General features: G+C 37.9%; 2 protein-coding genes across 2 annotated transcripts; both read right to left on the bottom strand.

Moving 5' to 3' along the window:
• Window positions 1–317: 317 nt before the first annotated feature.
• On the bottom strand, window positions 318–7,836 carry prpf38b (pre-mRNA processing factor 38B). The gene is made up of 6 exons (XM_034702739.1): window positions 7,404–7,836; window positions 5,278–5,346; window positions 4,859–5,010; window positions 4,525–4,585; window positions 3,041–3,270; window positions 318–1,823 (listed from the first exon to the last, which is right to left on the bottom strand). The coding sequence occupies exons 1-6, from the start codon at window positions 7,611–7,613 to the stop codon at window positions 1,064–1,066; spliced, it is 1,482 nt and encodes a 493-aa protein (XP_034558630.1). The 5' UTR covers window positions 7,614–7,836; the 3' UTR covers window positions 318–1,063.
• A 1,305-nt stretch (window positions 7,837–9,141) lies between these two features.
• Window positions 9,142–17,710, bottom strand: LOC117827298 (protein FAM102B-like). The gene is made up of 11 exons (XM_034703835.1): window positions 17,252–17,710; window positions 14,888–15,008; window positions 14,573–14,602; window positions 14,067–14,183; window positions 13,638–13,684; window positions 12,071–12,174; window positions 11,730–11,819; window positions 11,401–11,608; window positions 11,075–11,211; window positions 10,396–10,459; window positions 9,142–10,125 (listed from the first exon to the last, which is right to left on the bottom strand). The coding sequence occupies exons 1-11, from the start codon at window positions 17,395–17,397 to the stop codon at window positions 10,083–10,085; spliced, it is 1,107 nt and encodes a 368-aa protein (XP_034559726.1). The 5' UTR covers window positions 17,398–17,710; the 3' UTR covers window positions 9,142–10,082.
• Between the last annotated feature and the right edge of the window lie 933 nt (window positions 17,711–18,643).

An 18,643-nucleotide genomic window follows, 5' to 3' on the forward strand; every position in this document is an offset into this window, starting at 1 on the left:
CAGGATCAGATTCTGGATCAGATTCAGAGGGTTGGAGTAACGCGATCTATGAGCAGCCGTGTATATTCAGCCAACATGTAAACATTAGATCAACGTGCTGGAGAGCCGAGGCACATCCACTTCCTGAGGGGGCGTGGTCAGAGAGAAAACAGTGTTCTGATGAGGAATGAAGAAGACTTTTCAGGCATGCCAAAATCTGATTTCAAAGTGTTTTTTTGAGCATAAACTTTAAAGACATGTTTTGGGGACCTCTTAGACCAATATATATTGATGAAAAAATCTTGATATGTCACCTTTAATACAAAACAAGAACAATGTTTTGTTTGTAAAAGTGTTTTATTAGAAAACAAAATGCAACAGAGCAATAACCCAAACACAGCACAAGCAGGGCTCCATGTGTGTGGTAAAAAAAAACATCACCCTTTGCAGACTGCCCTTTGGAGGATTAATACATTCCCAGGCTGTCTAGACGCGATGGTGGACAGAATTGCTTCATGCCAGGTAGAACCAATGTAACTCCATGTCTCTACTACACCCAAATTTAAACTTCTACTCTCCTCACCCTTCAAAGCATTTTTAACCGGGAAGAAAGGCTTTAAATGAAGAAAGTCTGGACATTTGCATTAGCATTGTACCGGCTGAAAAATACAGGTATTCTTTATAAATAACATTTAAAAAATACGACAGTGATTAGTTGAGTGTCTGCGCTGACTGGCCGCTACCCAGCAAGGAGCAACTCTGGCAACTCCACGTGTAAAGGCAGCCTCTGAAACATTATGTACAAACCCACATCTTTCTGGGGCAGAAGAACCATATAAAATTAAAATGCCATTTTTTTTCCACTTCCATATTTAAAGTGAAGACTAACAATGGTCTATTGGAGGATGAAAAAAGGCAGAGAAACATAAAGCAACATTACACTGGCCAAAGACAAATATTCCAGCTGTCTACAGTGCTGACATTCCTTCTGTTTAGCACAAGTGACGGACCAGAAAACTGGGTAAGAAAGTTATGAAAAAACCAGAGGAGGAGGAGGAGGGGTAATATTGCTGCGAGGTGACATTTACTCAGTGCTATGACTCCTTCTGCGTTCACTGTGTTTACTATGGTCGTTACTGGACTCCCGCTGATGGTGGCTCTTCTCTTTGCTACCACTATGTTTGTGAGAACGTTGCTCTCCATCTTTCTCCCGGTCTCTGTCGTGGCTGCGCTCTCCTTTTCTGCTCTTCTCCTCTCCCCCGCTTTTGTGCTTCCTCTCCCTGCTTCGACTTCGGCTTGACCTTTTGGTCTTCCTCTCGTCTCTGTGTCTGTCCCTGTCATCTTTATGCCTCTTTTCGTCAGTTTCTCCCCTGTTCTTTTTATCCCTGGACTTCTCCCTCTCCGGGCCTCTCTCTTTATGGTGCTCCCTGTCCTTCCTCCTGCTCTTGTCATCCCCCCCTTCTCTGTCTTTGTCTCTACGTTCGCTCCTTCGTTCCCGGCTACCACTACGACTTCTTTTGCGTTCTCGCCGCTCTTGGTTCCGTTCTGTGCTGCGGGACCGCCGCCTCTCCCTGTCCCCTCGATCCCCTCTGTCCCTATCCCTGCCCTCCCTCTCCTTCCTCTGACGGTCCCGCTCCCTCTCCAGCTCTCTGTCGAAGCTGGGTCCGTGGCGTTCTTTTTCACGATGATGGCTCCTGCTCCTTGACCGCTTGGGTGACCGCTTGGGTGACCGCTTGGGTGACCGCTTGGGTGACCGTTTGGGTGATCTTTTGGGTGACCGTTTAGGTGATCTCTTAGGTGATCTTTTGGGTGATCTTTTGGGGCTAGGGGTCCGTCTGGGTGTCCTGGCAAGAAAGGTACTATTAGTCTTAAGTAATGGCATTTTCTAGTTAACCAAATTATAAACTATATTAATAACATAATTACAAACTGAATTTCAGAGCATCTAATGCTCATTGACTCGCGTCCAAAAAAAAGGTAGCTATGCAGACACCTTGAATCTCTTTGTAGTTGTTCTGAGTCTATCTGAAGTTCAGTTTTTGGGGTTGGTTACTTTCTTTATTGTAGAAAATATGCAAATGTGAGCTTGTTGTGTCTCCATGTACTTTTTTGAGCTTTTGTTTGTCTTTTGAGGTCCTAAGTACTTCATTTTTTTCATCTAAGAAACATTGCAAAAGTCTGACCTTTTTTATCCCAGAAAGATGCCGAAATTTTTATTCATGCTTTTATCACAAGCCCCATCGATTACTGCGACTCCCTTTTTACTGGTTTGCCCAAAAAAAATCTATCAGAAAACTGCAGCTTTTCAGAACGCTGCTGCCAGAGTTTTAACAAAGTAAAATAAAACTGATCACATAACTCCACTTCCTAAAACTCTGCACTGGCCGTTCCCCGTGTCTTTTAGAATTGATTTTAAAGTTATTTTACTTGTTTTTAAAGCTCTTAACAGCCTTGCTCCTCCATACATCACTGATCTCCTGTCATTTTATGCTCCGACCCGATCACTGAGGTCCTCGAATGCTTCCCTTTTAAATGTTCGTGTGTCTCACACGAGCTCTCTGGGTGTTTTTAAAAGTAAACTTAAGACATACCTTTTTAATCTAGCTTTTAATTTGGAGTAATTCATTTTTAGCCCTAGAGTGCATTATTATTATTATTATTATTATTATTGTTATTATTATTAATCATTATTTTAATCATTGCTTTAAAATTTACGTATCTTATTTAATTATTTATTTATTGTATTCATCTGATCTTGCTAACGCTACCTTATTTTTAACTTCTTTTTCCACTCTTACTTATGTTATTAATTTTACTGTGTTGATTTTTTTTATTTTTAGATATTTTATTTAAAATCATGCCTTTTATAATTTTACCATTGCTGTTGTTTTCTGTCTCTGTTATTCTGTGAAGCACTTTGGGCTACATTTTTTATGTATGAAAGGTGCTATATAAATAAAGTTGAGTTGAGTTTATATATCATTTGTATCCTATTATTGACTTCCCAAGTAAAACTGTCTGTGTAAATACTTCATCATTTTCAATCTTTTTACTGCGTTACCTAGAGCGGCGTCGTTCTCCTTGCCTCGCCGGCTCTGCAACCTCTTCCTCTTGTGGCTCCTTTACAGCAACCTTACGAGGCCTCGCCTTCATCTGCTGATCTATAGCCTTCTGGACAGGCACTGGGATACGGGGGAACAGAGTAGAGAACCACTCCAGTTTGGTCAAAAAGGAGCGCAGCATCTCTCCGACTGTCATCACACAGCCACCTCCTGCCTTCACGTCGAGCTCCTGAAATCAAATGTCGGGGAAGATCCGAAGAAAATTCAATTAGCACCACAAGCAGGGAGCAAGTAAATCTGATCAATTTATTAACCTTACTTTAAATTAAAAAAAGATTGTGATGACCAAGTACTGAACCTTCACCTCTGTTCATCTAGCTTAATCTCTCATATCAATCAAGTGTGTCTGGCTTTACTTTGAATTCTAAAAAAGTTGAAACAAATCTATAAGTATCACAACAAATTGTCTCAGCTAAACTGGCAGGGCAACTCCTGCGGTCTGTAATTACTATGTGGGCTTCAATACAGTGAGAAAAGTTACTCTGTTGTCAAATCCCCCTCCTTTCCTTCACTTCAACTGCTGAAAGGGTTGTAAAAAAGAGGTTGCATGTGTTGTTTACACAGCAGAAATGGAGGGAAGGAGAAGCAGTATCATACATGATCACATTATCATGGAGCCAGAGGGAGGGAGAGAGAGAGAGGGAGAGAGACAGAGAAAGGGAGAGGGAGAGAGAGACCGTGGCTTTCTTCTACAGTATCTAAAAAGCACAATGTGAACTGTTCAGGGGACTGTAGGAGTATAAAAGTCGCCCACAGTGTAAGCACAGATTGGAGCAGGGTTTAAGAGCACACCAGTTGAAGAGTTGTTAAATTTATATGATAAGAACAACCGCTTTGCACTCACACACGCAAACCAACAGTGCTGAGATACATTTCCCAATTCACTTGCTGCACAATGGGCATCTGAAGAAAAAAACAGGGGAATTAACCAGTTGGGTAGAATGTCATGATCAGTTCAAATGCAACAGAACATTAAAAGAGGCCTGGTTGCACAGTCTGGGATCATATTCTTTAACTATATGTGGAGAAGAGATGAGTATTTGCCAAAGTTAACTTGTGTTTTTAATTTGTGTGTTTCTGTATCAATGCTCAAACAGCATTTTATCCCAAGTTCAATTTTGTGCAACAAGTCCTGATTAAAACACAGGCATGCCTTAAAATTGACGGAAAGATTTACTCGGCATCAGATAAGGTACTTACCCTGATTTATAAAAAATAATCAGCAGTACAGCAGTGAGCAAGTAACCGAGCTACTCAAGTTTGGAGGAAAAACTTTGGGATAATTAAGCCAAATGAAGGCAAAGGTGAAAAATCAGCTATGAGCATCACAAGGGAGGGGGACTGACAACTCTTAGTAAAGTATTTGTAATTGTATATTCAGTAGAGAGAAAGAAGCATCAAATTATTACCCGAGGTGACATACCTCCTCATCATCCAGGAAGCCATCGTACCAGTCAATCAAATCTGCTGGGGGCTGAGTGTATCTGAAGGAGAACAGGGAGAAGAGTTTGAAAACGGATTAGATATGGAAGAATATTCAACCCTGTAATTATACATCAGTGAAATTATTAATCATATAAATCATTCTTTTAAGATGTATTATTAATGTATAGGATTCACTTCTCAAAACTATTTTACAATGTATTCCAGATGATGTGATAACTCATGATAAACAGAAAATGTATTTGTCTATATTCAAAGATTTTATTTCATGCAACAATGTTGTTCACATCTGGAAAGCACACTAAGAACTTTACCTTATGTACATGAACCCGAGAGCTCTGATGTATGGAGAGTCTGTGTGAGTGATCAGACCCATCAGCTGTTTGCGGGTTAGCTTGAGGGTAAAAAGTTTGTATAGAAGACAGAAAGCAGTAGACACAATCCCACCAGTTCCAACTCCACGCACCTGTGAGGGGGGGAAGACGAAACCATTGTAATGAAACTAGTCATTGCACATTCTTCTCAAATAACATCTTAGATCTGACTGATCTTATCAAAACAACCATCAACTAGTGTAGTAAAATAATTTCATCATTCTTAAAAGGGTGTGAACGCGTCATACTTGTAACTCATAAAGTAATTTATAAAGAGGGACTGGCCATTGCATTTAGAAAGCTGAGGGTAATAGGAGGGAATAGATGGGGAGTATAAAAAGCACGTACTTCCCACTTACCCCTCCGCACATTCCAGTCTGGCCTGCAGTCTTTCGGCTTCCCTTTTCCCAAGGCTCAGCGTGAGTCACCTGTAAGCACATAGGAAGAAATACTCAGCAACAAACAACAGTTTACACGCGCAAACAAGTATCAGTCAGAATTAAGTTCAGCTGACTTTATAAACAAGCAGCGGACTACTAATCCCAACATCCCTGGTGATGTTATGTCAGAGGCTTTATGAGAAATGACGGTCATGGGTGTTCCTTATTTAGAATGTAAATATTTCCCAATGTCCATCATAATACCGAAGTGAGCCAATCCTTTCACATTGTTGCCTAATATTAAGATTTCCACCGAATTAACGGAACACAACTACCCTTTTTATAAGAAACCAAACAATATGTTAAATGATATGTTAATGAAAGTAGTCTACTAACGACACAATCAATCAACCTTTATTTATACTCGAGAGATCATTGAGGGGAAACCCTCATTTACAATGATAGAGTCATTTACAGTGACATTTAAAAAACAAAGAACAATTCATCAGGAGTATCAAAATTCATCAAATATGATACTTTTTTTTATTTGGATATAAAAACTAAAATAAAATTATACAAATAAAAGGAGGTGTAGGGGATTGACTGTAAAAACACTAAAATAGGAAGGGCCAGTGGTTGAAATGATACAATAAATATGCATAAGTAGACCTAGCTAAAACAGTTACAATACAGGGTTGAAAGGCAAAAAATTAAGGTTCTAAATTGTCCAAAAGGTAAAAGTGTATTTAATTTAATTCAAGACGCGGCTTCAACTTATTCCATGAGTTAGGAGCAGAGAAACAAAAATTAGTTTATTCCCAGTTCTGACCAAACTCGAGGAACATGGAAAAACAGCTGGTTTGAGGTTTGTCTCTGACATAAATGGTCTTGGTAATGAAGAAGATCAATGAGGTATGGTGGTAATTTTCCCTGAGGTCATCGAATGCTTCCCTTTTAAATGTTCCTCATGTGTCTCCAACAAGCACTGGCCAGAGAGCTTTCTGTTTTTATTCCCCTAAGCTATGGAACTCTCTGCCTCTGGACATCAAGATGGCGAGCTCTCTGGGTGTATTTAAAAGTAAACCTTAGACTTACTTTTAATCTAACTTTTAATTTGGAATAAGTCATTTTAGCACTGGACTGCATTATTATTTGAATCATTGCTTTAACATATGAAGAGTTCATTTGAAAAACTAAAAAAATGTTTAAAATTTTTTTTTTTTTGCAGTACTAGCTTTTGGTTTTATCAATCAACTCAGGTTGGGTGGCTTTGACTAAGTCAAAATCACTTTACAAATCAGAGGTATCTTGAAAATGTAACTTTATTAGGAATCTATATAAAAAAGAAATATGTTTTTGAAAATGTATAAAAACGGAGTTATGTGTTTTTGCAAATGAACTCTTCATATATTTATTTAATTATTTATTTATCCATTTATTTCTTGTATTCATCTGATCTTGATAACACTACCTTATTTTTAACTTTTCCTTCCACTATTACTTGTTTTATTAATTTTATTGTATTGATTTTATTAAGTATTTTATTTATAATCATGCCTTTTATAATTTTACCATTGCTGTTGTTTTCTGTCTCTTTTATTCTGTGAAGCACTTTGGGCTGCATGTTTTTATGTATGAAAGGTGCTATATAAATAAAGTTGAGTTTCCTAAAACAGCTTTATAGATGAAAAAGATTCTGATGGATATCCCGTCTTTCATGGAGAGAGGGCCAACCTTATAGTACAGAATGCGCCGATGTGTGTTAATAAATCATAACGCAGAGTGATAAATGGAGTGAAGGCGTTTGCGGGTTGAAGATGGCGCGTTTCTGTAGATTATGTCTCCATAATCCAGGTTGTATCCAACTCAGTCGCTAATGTGAGACTGCTAAATTTAAAGAAACAATCTCTACTTACAAGGTTCCACGTTAAAACCAAATTCAATCATTGAATCAATCTTCCTTAAATTGAGTTTTCTTACGCGTCCGCTCTGTAATCCTAAATGTTCTTTTTAAACTGAAGTACACAGCTATCATAATAACAACGTTAGCTCGACGACACATTAGTGATACAGCTAGCATGCGGTTTAGCCTTAGCTAATGTTACCTTGAAGTAGATCTCGTCCACCACTTCGTGATAGGTTTTAAGTTCATAAAGCTGAACTTTGAAGTATGGTGAAGACAGCACATTAGTAAGAATCATTGGGTTGAGGTTCATAGTCTTTTCGTTACCCCACAGAGGTAATACATTCCCATGTTTCCCAGAAGCAGGCTTGCTCACGGCCTGTGTTGGTAGCTGGTTCCCGACGTTAGCCATGTTAGCCGAAGCCCACGCCACTAAACTTAATTTACAGGGAGCGTTTTTACGATTACAGCTCCATCAATACAAGATCTCCTATCTTCGATCTGTAACTATCTCCTTCGTTAAGTAGTTTCTTCGTCGTGATTAAATGAATGGAAAAACTTCCCGCCGTCGTCTGTCGCCGTTACCAGGTGGAAACTGAACCGTTTGTGGTGAAGTGTCTGATGTGAACCGACGTCAGCCAACATAAACTTCCGCTTTCAAAATAAAAGCATGCCCATACAAATGATGGAGGTTTAATTCAAGAAATGATTAAAATAAGTTGAAGGAATCTGTTCAATCAATACTAAAATTTAATATGTATTTTTTGTTAAAACTTTAAGAAATATGCCGGGTTTTTTTTTAACTAAAAAAGTATATTTTTCATAGTCGGTAGTTGTTTACTATGAAATTACTATTCACCACAACCGGAAGTGACACCGTCAAACCGGTAAATTCTACATTTCCCTTTTAAATGATCAATTAGTCATTCCATTAAGTCATTTCTTCAGTTATACTTCATTTAATCTTTTTATGTATCTTGTTTCTAATTAAATGAATAATAAACGTACCAGCACCTCTCTCCTATTATTTTTGTTTCTAATTCTGGATAGATTTTCTTCCACACTACTTATAATAATGATAATAATAACTGATTATAATAATAATGCACCCAAAACACTTCAAATACTTCAACTACTTCAACTACTTCCACTACCTCAAATACTTCAACATCAACTTCTTCCACTACTTCACATGTTTAAGACCCTTCTAATTTTTCAGCTCTTTATAACTTTTTTTAGTTTTTTTTTCTTTACTTCACATTTCCACATGTTCAGCTGTGTTTCACAGCTTTCAGCCTTCAGCTTCAGCATTTCAACGCATTTGCTTTAAGGAAATGCAACCTTTCTAGTTCTGGATAAATTTTCTTCCACACTACTTATAATAATGATAATAATAACTGATTATAATAATAATGCACCCAAAACACTTCAACTACTTCCACTACTTCAACCACTTCACTACTTCAAATACTTCAATTACATCAACTTCTTCCACTACTTCAATGTTAAAGACCCTTCTATTTTTTCAGCTCTTTATTACTTTTTTAAAGTTTTTTTTTCTTTACTTCACATTTCTAGATGTTCAACTGTGTTTCACAGCTTCAGCCTTCAGCTTCAGCATTTCAACCCATTTGCTATAAGGAAATGCAACCTTTCTAGTTCTGGATAGATTTTCTTCCACACTACTACTACTACTACTACTACTACTACTACTACTACTAACAATAATAATAATAATAATAATAATAATAATAATAATAATAATAATAATAATAATAATAATCCAACCAAAATGCTATTAGGATAACATGTTTATGTTCTTTTTTTATTCACTTTTTTTTTATCAAGCCTTAAATACTGAATACATTTTTAAAAAAGTATCATTCTAAAATATACAAATGATATAAGACATCTTAAAAACCTCATGAAGCTTACACTTATAATAACAACATAGCTTACATATTTTAGATATGACATCTTACATTGCAGCAAATATACATTTAACCAAATTTGGCACCTTCACAACATTGGTTGTATAAAAACAACTACTTTTGTCTTTACAGACAACATACATACACACATTCTGACTTAAAATAAACACCACATCAACTTACAAAAACACAAACTTCATGGATCTTGAATGCAGCCATCCTACCACACAATCAGGTGAACAGAGGTGTTATAGACAATTGGTACCAGGAACCTTATATAAACCACAGATTCAGTTTTCTGTTTTGTTAAATTAATGGAGCTTAGAGAAAAAGTCAGTTGTCTCCCTCACACACACACACATACACACACACACACACACACACACACAGACACACACACACACACACACACACAGACAGACAAACACACAGACACACACACACACACACACACACACACACACACACACACACACACACACACACACACACACACACAAACGCTCTAGCCACTTGTGGTACTGGTATAATGGTGAAACCAGCTCAAACATGTACAACACAAATATACACATTTTAAATAACAGACAAGAAATTCAAGAACTCACATACCACTTTTGTAGGTGAACATTATATGAGAAATTACAGCTGTAACTTTTACTCTACAGTTTTCGATGTGCACAAGAAGACAAACGGAAATGTCAGTACACCAGTTATCTCAGTCACCAAATTATTCCAAGTGGCTTTTATCTGCGCTTCTTAAACACTAGGGGGCTCCCCTGATCAACAAACACTTGAGGTCAGCCGCAAATGGAAATTGTCTTAAGGGAAATTAGATCTCCTGGAGTGTGACTGGAACAAGTTCTAATGCTTCAATACTCTTTTCTTGACTTCCCCTGCCCCACATCAGTGTAATACGGCACCCTTAATGACAGACACATGGTTTCAGAAGACTAGTGCTTGATCACCACCTGCTCAAAGGCTCCAGCTGCGACCCTGAAAGAGAAAGCCACAATGTGTTACATGACAGGAAACCAGGGTAGTGATCAGATCTGAATATGGAACATTCTTTTATGTGCAAAATCAACACAATGTGAATTATAGATTAAATATTACACGATAGAAACAAACAACATGGTAATCAGTCATGTGGTTAATGGAAGGATTCCTTATTTTAATCTCCATTTGGCAAATTTGCAAAGAATTTACATGTGTTGTAACTGTCTGCTATGTGGCACCAACAACAGTTACATAAGTTACACCCACCTCGTGTGCTGGCTTCCCAAGGCTGTACTCCCACCAGGACCAACAAACAAGCGGAGTCCCTCCTCTGCAGCAAAACACACACACAGATTAGATGTTAGAATGCTGCCAGTGCAATTTAGGTCGTTAAGAGCTCACTCTTGGTTAAAAAAATCTTAAAACAAAGGAAATATAAAGGGGATGTTTTATGGAAGATTGTGACAGAGCTTTAAGCAAACACACATGCAAAAATGTTTCATAGCTGAAGAATGTCAAAAGGCCGCCTTGCTAAAATATGTGAAACATCTGGCAAACTTAATGGAGAGTCTTGTGATTTCTTAATACAGTAAAATTGTTTGTTACACGCAAGGGTTTGCAACACTGCAGTCTCAACTATCAGTGAGGATAAGCTGCCCTTGTGTTATTCATAGATATGAAATTCAACCTCTCATCTTTTATCCTTAACCAAACAAACCAAAATATATAAGCAACTACTAGGCATGAAAATAAAAGGTGCATTTCAGTCTCGTATTTCATCTAACATGAATGAAATCTGATCCTCTTTCTGCTTTTCTGAAGAAGAGCTTAGACAAGGAGTTCTGTTGCAACATCTCATTGTAACTTGATCCCATGAGAAGGATAACGGGCAACCTTCCAAGTGCGCCTTCATAAGCCCAATAAGTGTTGGATTAGTTGTACACACCCTCTGCACTGGAGTCTAAGAAGCCATGGCTGAAATCCTGGCTCTGCAGGATTTTCTCTACTATGTCATCAGCATCCACCCTGGTGGCATCAACTCGTTTCAACTGATTCTCCATTGAGTTCTGCTTAACTGGGTGCCTAATGGACAAACAGAAGCAGTGTGGTGGATTACACAAATGTGAGTCAAAATACATAAAGCAGAATACATTAAATAGACCAAAGAGCAGTCTGATCTGACCTTCTGGTGTGATTTTAATAACGTTATTATACACAAAGGCTACTACCACTGTGGAAATTATGTAATCATGTAAAAATCCTTGTTCATACCTAGGAAATTTTGCAGGGGTAGAGGGTCGTTCAAGAGCATGCTGGCATGCTATAGAGACTGGGGGAGTCGTCCTGATCTCCCTCTCTCCTCTCTCCCCCTGAGGATCACTGGGATCCATGATGCTGCCGATGCCTGTAGAGGCAGATCCTCCCGAAGCGCTCCTTCGATGGCTAAGATCTGTTAAACTAGAGTGATTGGAGCTGTAACCTATAGGACAGGAGAGGAAAACAAAAACAAATATTATGCTACGGTTTTTATCACTGGTTAGTTAGTAATGCTGATTTTGTTTAAAGGGAACATATACAGGGTCTGTTTGTGTGTTGTGTACCTGAGATTTTTGATTGCTGACTTGCATGGCTGGGTGTTCTAGAGTGGCCGTACACCACCAGCTCCTCTGGGACTGAGACAGACTTCACTGCTAAATAAAAATACACACACATACAGGTATGAGCAAAGCATTCTATAAACATGGACTAATGTAGAACAACCAATTAGAGTAATTGTCCTTTAACATAAAACCTAAAGAAATTCACATTGTTTTACATTCTGTAAAATGTTTGAGCATGAAAAAAGATTAACATGTTATGTCCTCCTGATTAATCTTGAATTATCTTTCAAGAACTGAGAAATAGATAGTCTCCATGAATGCCACAAGGTCTTCATTCTTACCAGTGAGTGAAAGAGCTGTGTGCTGGTCTCCTCCCTTTCTCTCCTCTAGGAGACACCCAGCTTTAGCCTGTGGGATTCCCAGGGACATGGCTGTAGATGGAGGACTGAAGAGAAGACAGTAGAGAGAGATTTTACTGAAAAGCAAGGCAGTGTTGACAAAGTGCTTCCTTTTAAAGTATTATCAATAAATGGTTATGTCTATATGCACAAACAAATCACAAGTATGAAGGCTGCAAAAAAGTAAGTACTGTAAAGTAACTTTTGGCAACCTTTTTATTTGAAATTTATACTTCTTTTGTTTGTTTGCTTGTTTTCATAATTGGGGTTATATTAGGTCAGCTTGGCTCCTCTGTTGAAAAACCAGCCTCAGAACGGACACTATAAACTGCTGTGTAAACTGCATTTGGAGATATTACAGTGTTTTGCTTTGTCGTCAGAAAGCCCATTTGTTTTTGCTCTATTCCTGGAAGTAACATGTGCTTCTTCCTCTGCCTGCAGTGTATGGATCAGCTGTTCAAGTCTGACAACTTTGAAAGAGACCGAAATGTAACCAAACAAAAAAATGGACTGAGCACTTTCTAACACTGGTGTTGATAAACTAGTTATAATTTAATTCTGTACATTTAAACACTAAGGTTTATCGTAAATGCAGTTATCAAACCCACTACTATAAGTCAGCATACTGTATTGAGTAATCATTAAACTATAGACATTTAACACATTGGTAAGCAAAATTCAAGCAGTCTTTTGACATTACTATAAAACTGTGTTTTTGACTGTTACTTCTGGTTAAGCAGATATTGAAAATGGGAATACAGCTTCTTATTGAGATGCTATGTTTAAGGCTGAATTGAAGGCGGAGATGTAGACTAAAAGTGACAGACGGCATGTACTAAAAAAAAAGAAAAAATGAGCGTCATCTTTGTTGCACTGTTGTAAACCCTCCACACCATGAGTAATACTGCGTGGGATGAATGACTGTGCTAGTCTTGAGTTTACACTTAAGATATCTCCTTGGTAGCAGTGTGTATATTATTACATCAAGAGGGCGTGGAACATGAAAGAGTAAAGGGGAAGGCTTGAATTGGCAGGAGAATGCTCCCTGCTAGCACATGCTTAAGGCTTCAGCAGAGTTTGATGTTGCATCACGTCCTTGGTGACAAACTGCTCATCACATCAGAGCTGTATCAAACACTGAAATTAGTCATATTAAAGTCAGGGCAAGGTTTAATTAACTTTGAGATAAGGCAGTGACAAAATCTCAGATAAAAAAAATTGAACTTTAGAGCTTGGGTAGGCGTTGGTTAGAGTAGATTAGAGTGTTTATTCTCAAGTAGTGACAGACAGGATGTGATAGAGACACTTTCCTCTGTGGTTAGATGCAGACTTTAAATGTGATGTACACACTTCCTTTGAAACAACAACTTTAACATCCTCTAGATGAACAAAGTAACAGACGAGTCAATATTTCTTCAGTTTGAAGTTTTGATTTGGATTCATAATTAGACTTTAAGAAGAATAGTAAACAGTCCAAGAACAGATGAATACGGTCAAAATGAGCTCTTACGTTTTAAAACAGGGGTCTCCAGACATGAGTTGTGTGGTGATGACAACCTGTAACAGAAACAAGAGGAGGAATACTGTCAGATAGCAGCAGATATTAAAGGCAGGTATACTGATTCATCTGTAAAGCAGGATTATGGGTCCCTCTGGTTTATAGTAAACATTCTGCCAAATGTAAGGACACTGCAAATCTATGCCCCAAGAAGAATCCACATATTTCAAATTCATTCCCATGGCTCAGACAGTCTACTGTTCACAGGCTCTGACATGTATCAGGACTTTCAACTTTTCCATTCATGTCGTTAAAAGCTCTTTTTTTCTTTTCAGATGAAGAGAGTCCATGTCTGGGGATAAGCTCAAGAACTGTTGACGTAATTGTAGGCTTATTCACACACTAATGTAATGCATCATTTCAGTTAAAACATAACATCACCTTCAGGATTGAGTTGTCCTGTCTTGTGTTCTTGGTGTCGTATCCCTCGAGGAGACATCGCCGTGTCGTGCTACCAGACCCAGCAAACTCGGACAGGTTCAAGTCAGCAAAGCCCAGCTACACAGTGACATTATATTAGTAACCAACCTAAACCACTTGACCGTCTGTTTAAATAATGAAATACAGGAAGACTCTGAATATACGCCGAGAACTGTAAAGAACAGTTTCCTTATAAAGAGTCACCGTTTCCAAAAGTGGTTTGGCATCGTAAAAAAAATGTGACCCAGAGAGAAAAATCAGACAACCTTATTGTTCAGTCACTATTAAGGTTACTGGTTAACATTGTGTCTGTTTGGAATAACATAGTTTTAATCAGTAACCACAACAGGAAACTAGAAATAAAAACATCCATATGATAGTCAGACAAAGTCCTCTTTGTGCACTTTCAGGATGTTACCATGAATGTTTTTTGATAAGACTGTTCTAATGATTGTCTGAAGTCTTACCTTTGCAAAACTTTTTCCACCCTTCAATTCCTAAAAAGACAAAAACACATAACAAGTGAGGTTACATTTCACTTTTTGTATTCTTATCTCATGCCATGTGTTTCCTCAAAACAAATGTGACTCCTTTCAGTGCAACTGCTGGCTAAGAAAATCATTTGTGCTTTGGTTACAAATTAACTGTGCTTTGATCTTTAACATCATTATTTTCATAACACATTTTAGCTTCCTGTTTACGCTCTGGACCGGCAAGCGGAAGGCTATACAATTAATTTTTTGTAGTGTCAGCAAATTAAAGCTTGCAAAAATGTCTTGTACCTTGCGCACAGACACCCGGCACACACAGGGGTCGAGTACACCTGTCCCAGCGTTGGCACTCATCTTACACACAAAAGAGAATCTTCTTTTCCAGTGGACACTATTGGCCTGGACCTGCTCCCTGTGAGATAAGCACATTTAGAAACATTACTTCATATAGAAACTTAAACACACTGGCATACTTAACACAGAGCAGAAATTAGAAGTCTGATAGATCTGTGTATGATTTTACTGCAGTGCATTGTACTGAATTAGAGTCAATGGTACAGAAGCATCGAGAATGATAAAAGATTAAGTCCTTCTTTCTTCTTTCTTTAATTTTCAAACAGAAAAGAAAGCAAACATAATGATACATTTAATTTATTAAATGAGTTTGAGCCCTCCCTAAGATATCTCCTGCAAAGTACCTCAAGATAATGTACCGACCTCTTGCAAACATTAGCTAACTTCAACTGGGTGATTGGCAGACCCTACATTTACAGAACACCTCAGTCCAATTTCTGAGCTTATAGATACTTAACAGTGTTATTGTTTATGAGTATTTATCTCACTTATATAATAGGATGCAAACTGCACTCATGGGCTTTTAGAAGGATACAACCATAGAAACGTGTTAGACGTTTTTGATTTGGTTGTATACACACACTTGAGAATCTGACCTCATAGATTACAAGTAGATTTTTACAAAGCAGACTGTGCTGATTAAGGACTACAATGATAACAGGATTTAGTATCATAGTTCATTTTAGACAGTTTAAAACATATTTGTAATATTTATAAAGAATAAAGAATTAAATACAGAAGTATGCATACAAATAAATAGGATTTATGCGATGTCCCAGACATCAAAGACAAGTTTGTCAAAAAGCTCATGTTTAGAAAGTCACCAAAGTAGTGGTTTGAGTAACCAGCATGGAGAAAACTGTGTTTGGGAACAGACAGTTACCATGGCAAAGTTATGAGGGTTTAACATGTGCCAGTGTGCGTTTTTCCACAGTGACTCATTTACATGCCGTGGAGGCAGTTATAATCACAGGCCCAAAGGAAGAACTTAGTATGCTCCTTTTGTTTTTGTTCACCAGATATACAGAGAAAGATTGAATGTACAACATAATGTTCAAATTAAAGAAAATAAGTCTATGAAACAAAGAAATATTTTTTATTAGATCAGTGGGAACTGCACTTCAGGAAAAGTCCTGAAGTGCAGTTTGCATCCTATCATAAATGCTCATAAACAATAACACTGTTCAGTATCTATAAGCTCAGAAATTGGACTGAGGTGTTCTGTAAATGTAGGGTCTGCCAATCACCTAGTTGAAGTTAGCTAATGTTTGCAAGAGGTCAGTGAATATCCTTGAGAAGAAGTTCTGAGATGAATTGAATAATTAAAGGGTTCATTTCAGTTAAGACAAGATCAATTGTGATTCTGTGTCCAGCAGGACAGTAAGACTCTGCAAGTTACAGACTTCAGCACAGTGAAGAGGGGCTGATTATTTATAATAATCCCTCCTAATTTAAATAAATAACAAGACCCAAGACTATATACTATGTATGTTAAGTTACATACGTACACAGAGAGAGAGAGCGGATTAAACATAACTGGCTGCATATAAAATGTAAATGTTTGTAGTGTTTGCTGTATGTTTTTGTTGATTGTTACTGTTCTGGTTTTTTGTTTTTAACTATGTAAATCACTTTGAATTGCTCTCTGTATGAATGGTGCTTTATAAATAAACTTGCCTTGCGTTGCCAGTGCAACTGTGGAACAATGCTATTGTTATATAATTCTGATATTTCACTGATGTTACCATACTATTAATTATTATTATTATTATTATTATTATTATTATTACTGTTGACCACGATGCTCCTGTCTAAATCTTGCAGGCTACACTCTCAACAATAGACTACTTGATGCTACAAAGCAACAACTTTGATCAAATGTTCAAAGAAGGCTAAACTTTTTAATATATTTTTAAATAATAAGACTGTCCGCATGAACAAGTCGATTCACTCAAATCACGTTAAATCACGTGCTGTCCCCTCTGCTCGCACCAGCAGCAATGATCCACCTCTCGTCTGGGAAGTGAACTAAAGTAAACTTCAGCTGGAAGTAAGTGTAAGTTAAACTTAAGTATTCAGCCGGCTGTTAGGAAGTCAACAACAGTTGCGTAGTTACACGATAAGTACACAAGTTATTGAAACACCGTTTAAAAAAACGAACACAACCCGAGACAAAAAAAACCAAGTCCGACTAAAACTGAACCTAGACTTCAATGTTCTCAAAGTTTAACTCATGTTTGATATCTTCAGCGTGTTCAAACAACCAGTAAACTGATGCTAAAAATAGAAAAACATTCTTACCGAGACGACTCTGCAGCAAAGCCTCCATCCACGAGTCTAACTTTACAGAATATCACTCCGTTTACGAAGGGGACTGACGACAACTCCTCCAGGTCAAAATCTACTTTGAATTTAAATCTCTTTTTCTTCATAAGAATGAATGACATACTTTAACTCTGAACGTGAAAACGGGGCGCAACAACGTGAGTAAAGTGTTAAAGCTGTGATCACTTTCCCTGCTCCGTCGCTGCTCTCTCAGCTGCTGCTGCTGCTGCCTGCAGAGACTCGATTCAAAGTTCAGATCTCCTCCCTCCGAGAAACACAATTCATGACGTCGGGGGTATTCCATTTTTCCATTGGACACTGTAGCCGCAAAATTAAACGAGACATACCCAGGGCACCATGGTGAACTGCGTGGAGCACATTACAAACGCCCACTGTGCGTAAAAATACAGTTTTTTCTGCGTAGGCTACAGTGAGTGAATGCACTGCAGTGACACTGTTCCCGTGACAAAGAATGACTGTATCAAACGGACGTGGGAAAATTAAGGAAGCTACATGACAAAGACAGGAAATGCAAAATAAGCAAATGAAAACACGTGGGAAAAAAGTGTCATAACACTACAATTTGATGATGAGACTGTCGGGTTGCAAAATCAGCCACTCGCATATCAACAGTGTAAATTGTAGAATGCATTCCTAGTCCGAAGAGATGTTTAATCGTTTAGGATGTTGGCCTGTGAGGTTCAAAATATACACTGGGTACAGAAAGTATTCATACCTCTTCACTTTTTCAACATTTTATTATGATACAGCCTTATTCCAAAATTCATTGATTTTTTTCCCCTAAAGCAATCTACACACAATACTCCATAATGACAAAGTGAAAAATGTTTTGTAGAAATGTTTGCAAATTAATTAAAAATAAAACACTCAAATATTACATGTACATAAGTATTCAGACCCTTTGCTTTGAAACTGAAAATAGAGCTCAAGTGCATCCTGTTTCCTCTGACCATCCTTGAAATGTTTCTACAACTTGCTGGAGTCGACCTGTGGTAAATTCAATTGACTGGATGTGATTTGGAAAGGCACACACTTGTCTATATAAGATACCATAGTTGACAGTGCATGTCAGATCACAAACCAAGCCATGAAGTCAAAGGAATTGTCTATAGACCTCCAAGACAGGATTGTATCGAGGCACAGATCTGGGGAAAGGTACAGAAACATTTCTGCTGCATTGAAGGTCCCAAAGAGCACAGTGGTGTCCATCAAACATAATGGAAGACGTTTTTAACCACCAGGACTCTCCCTAGAGCTAGCCTCCTGGCCAATAAGAGCTATCGGGGAAGAAGGGCCTTGTTCAGGGAGGTGACCAAGAACCCAACGGTCACTCTGACAGAGCTTCAG

Source organism: Notolabrus celidotus, chromosome 15, assembly GCF_009762535.1.
Source record: "Notolabrus celidotus isolate fNotCel1 chromosome 15, fNotCel1.pri, whole genome shotgun sequence".
In the NCBI taxonomy this organism is placed as follows: domain Eukaryota; kingdom Metazoa; phylum Chordata; class Actinopteri; order Labriformes; family Labridae; genus Notolabrus; species Notolabrus celidotus.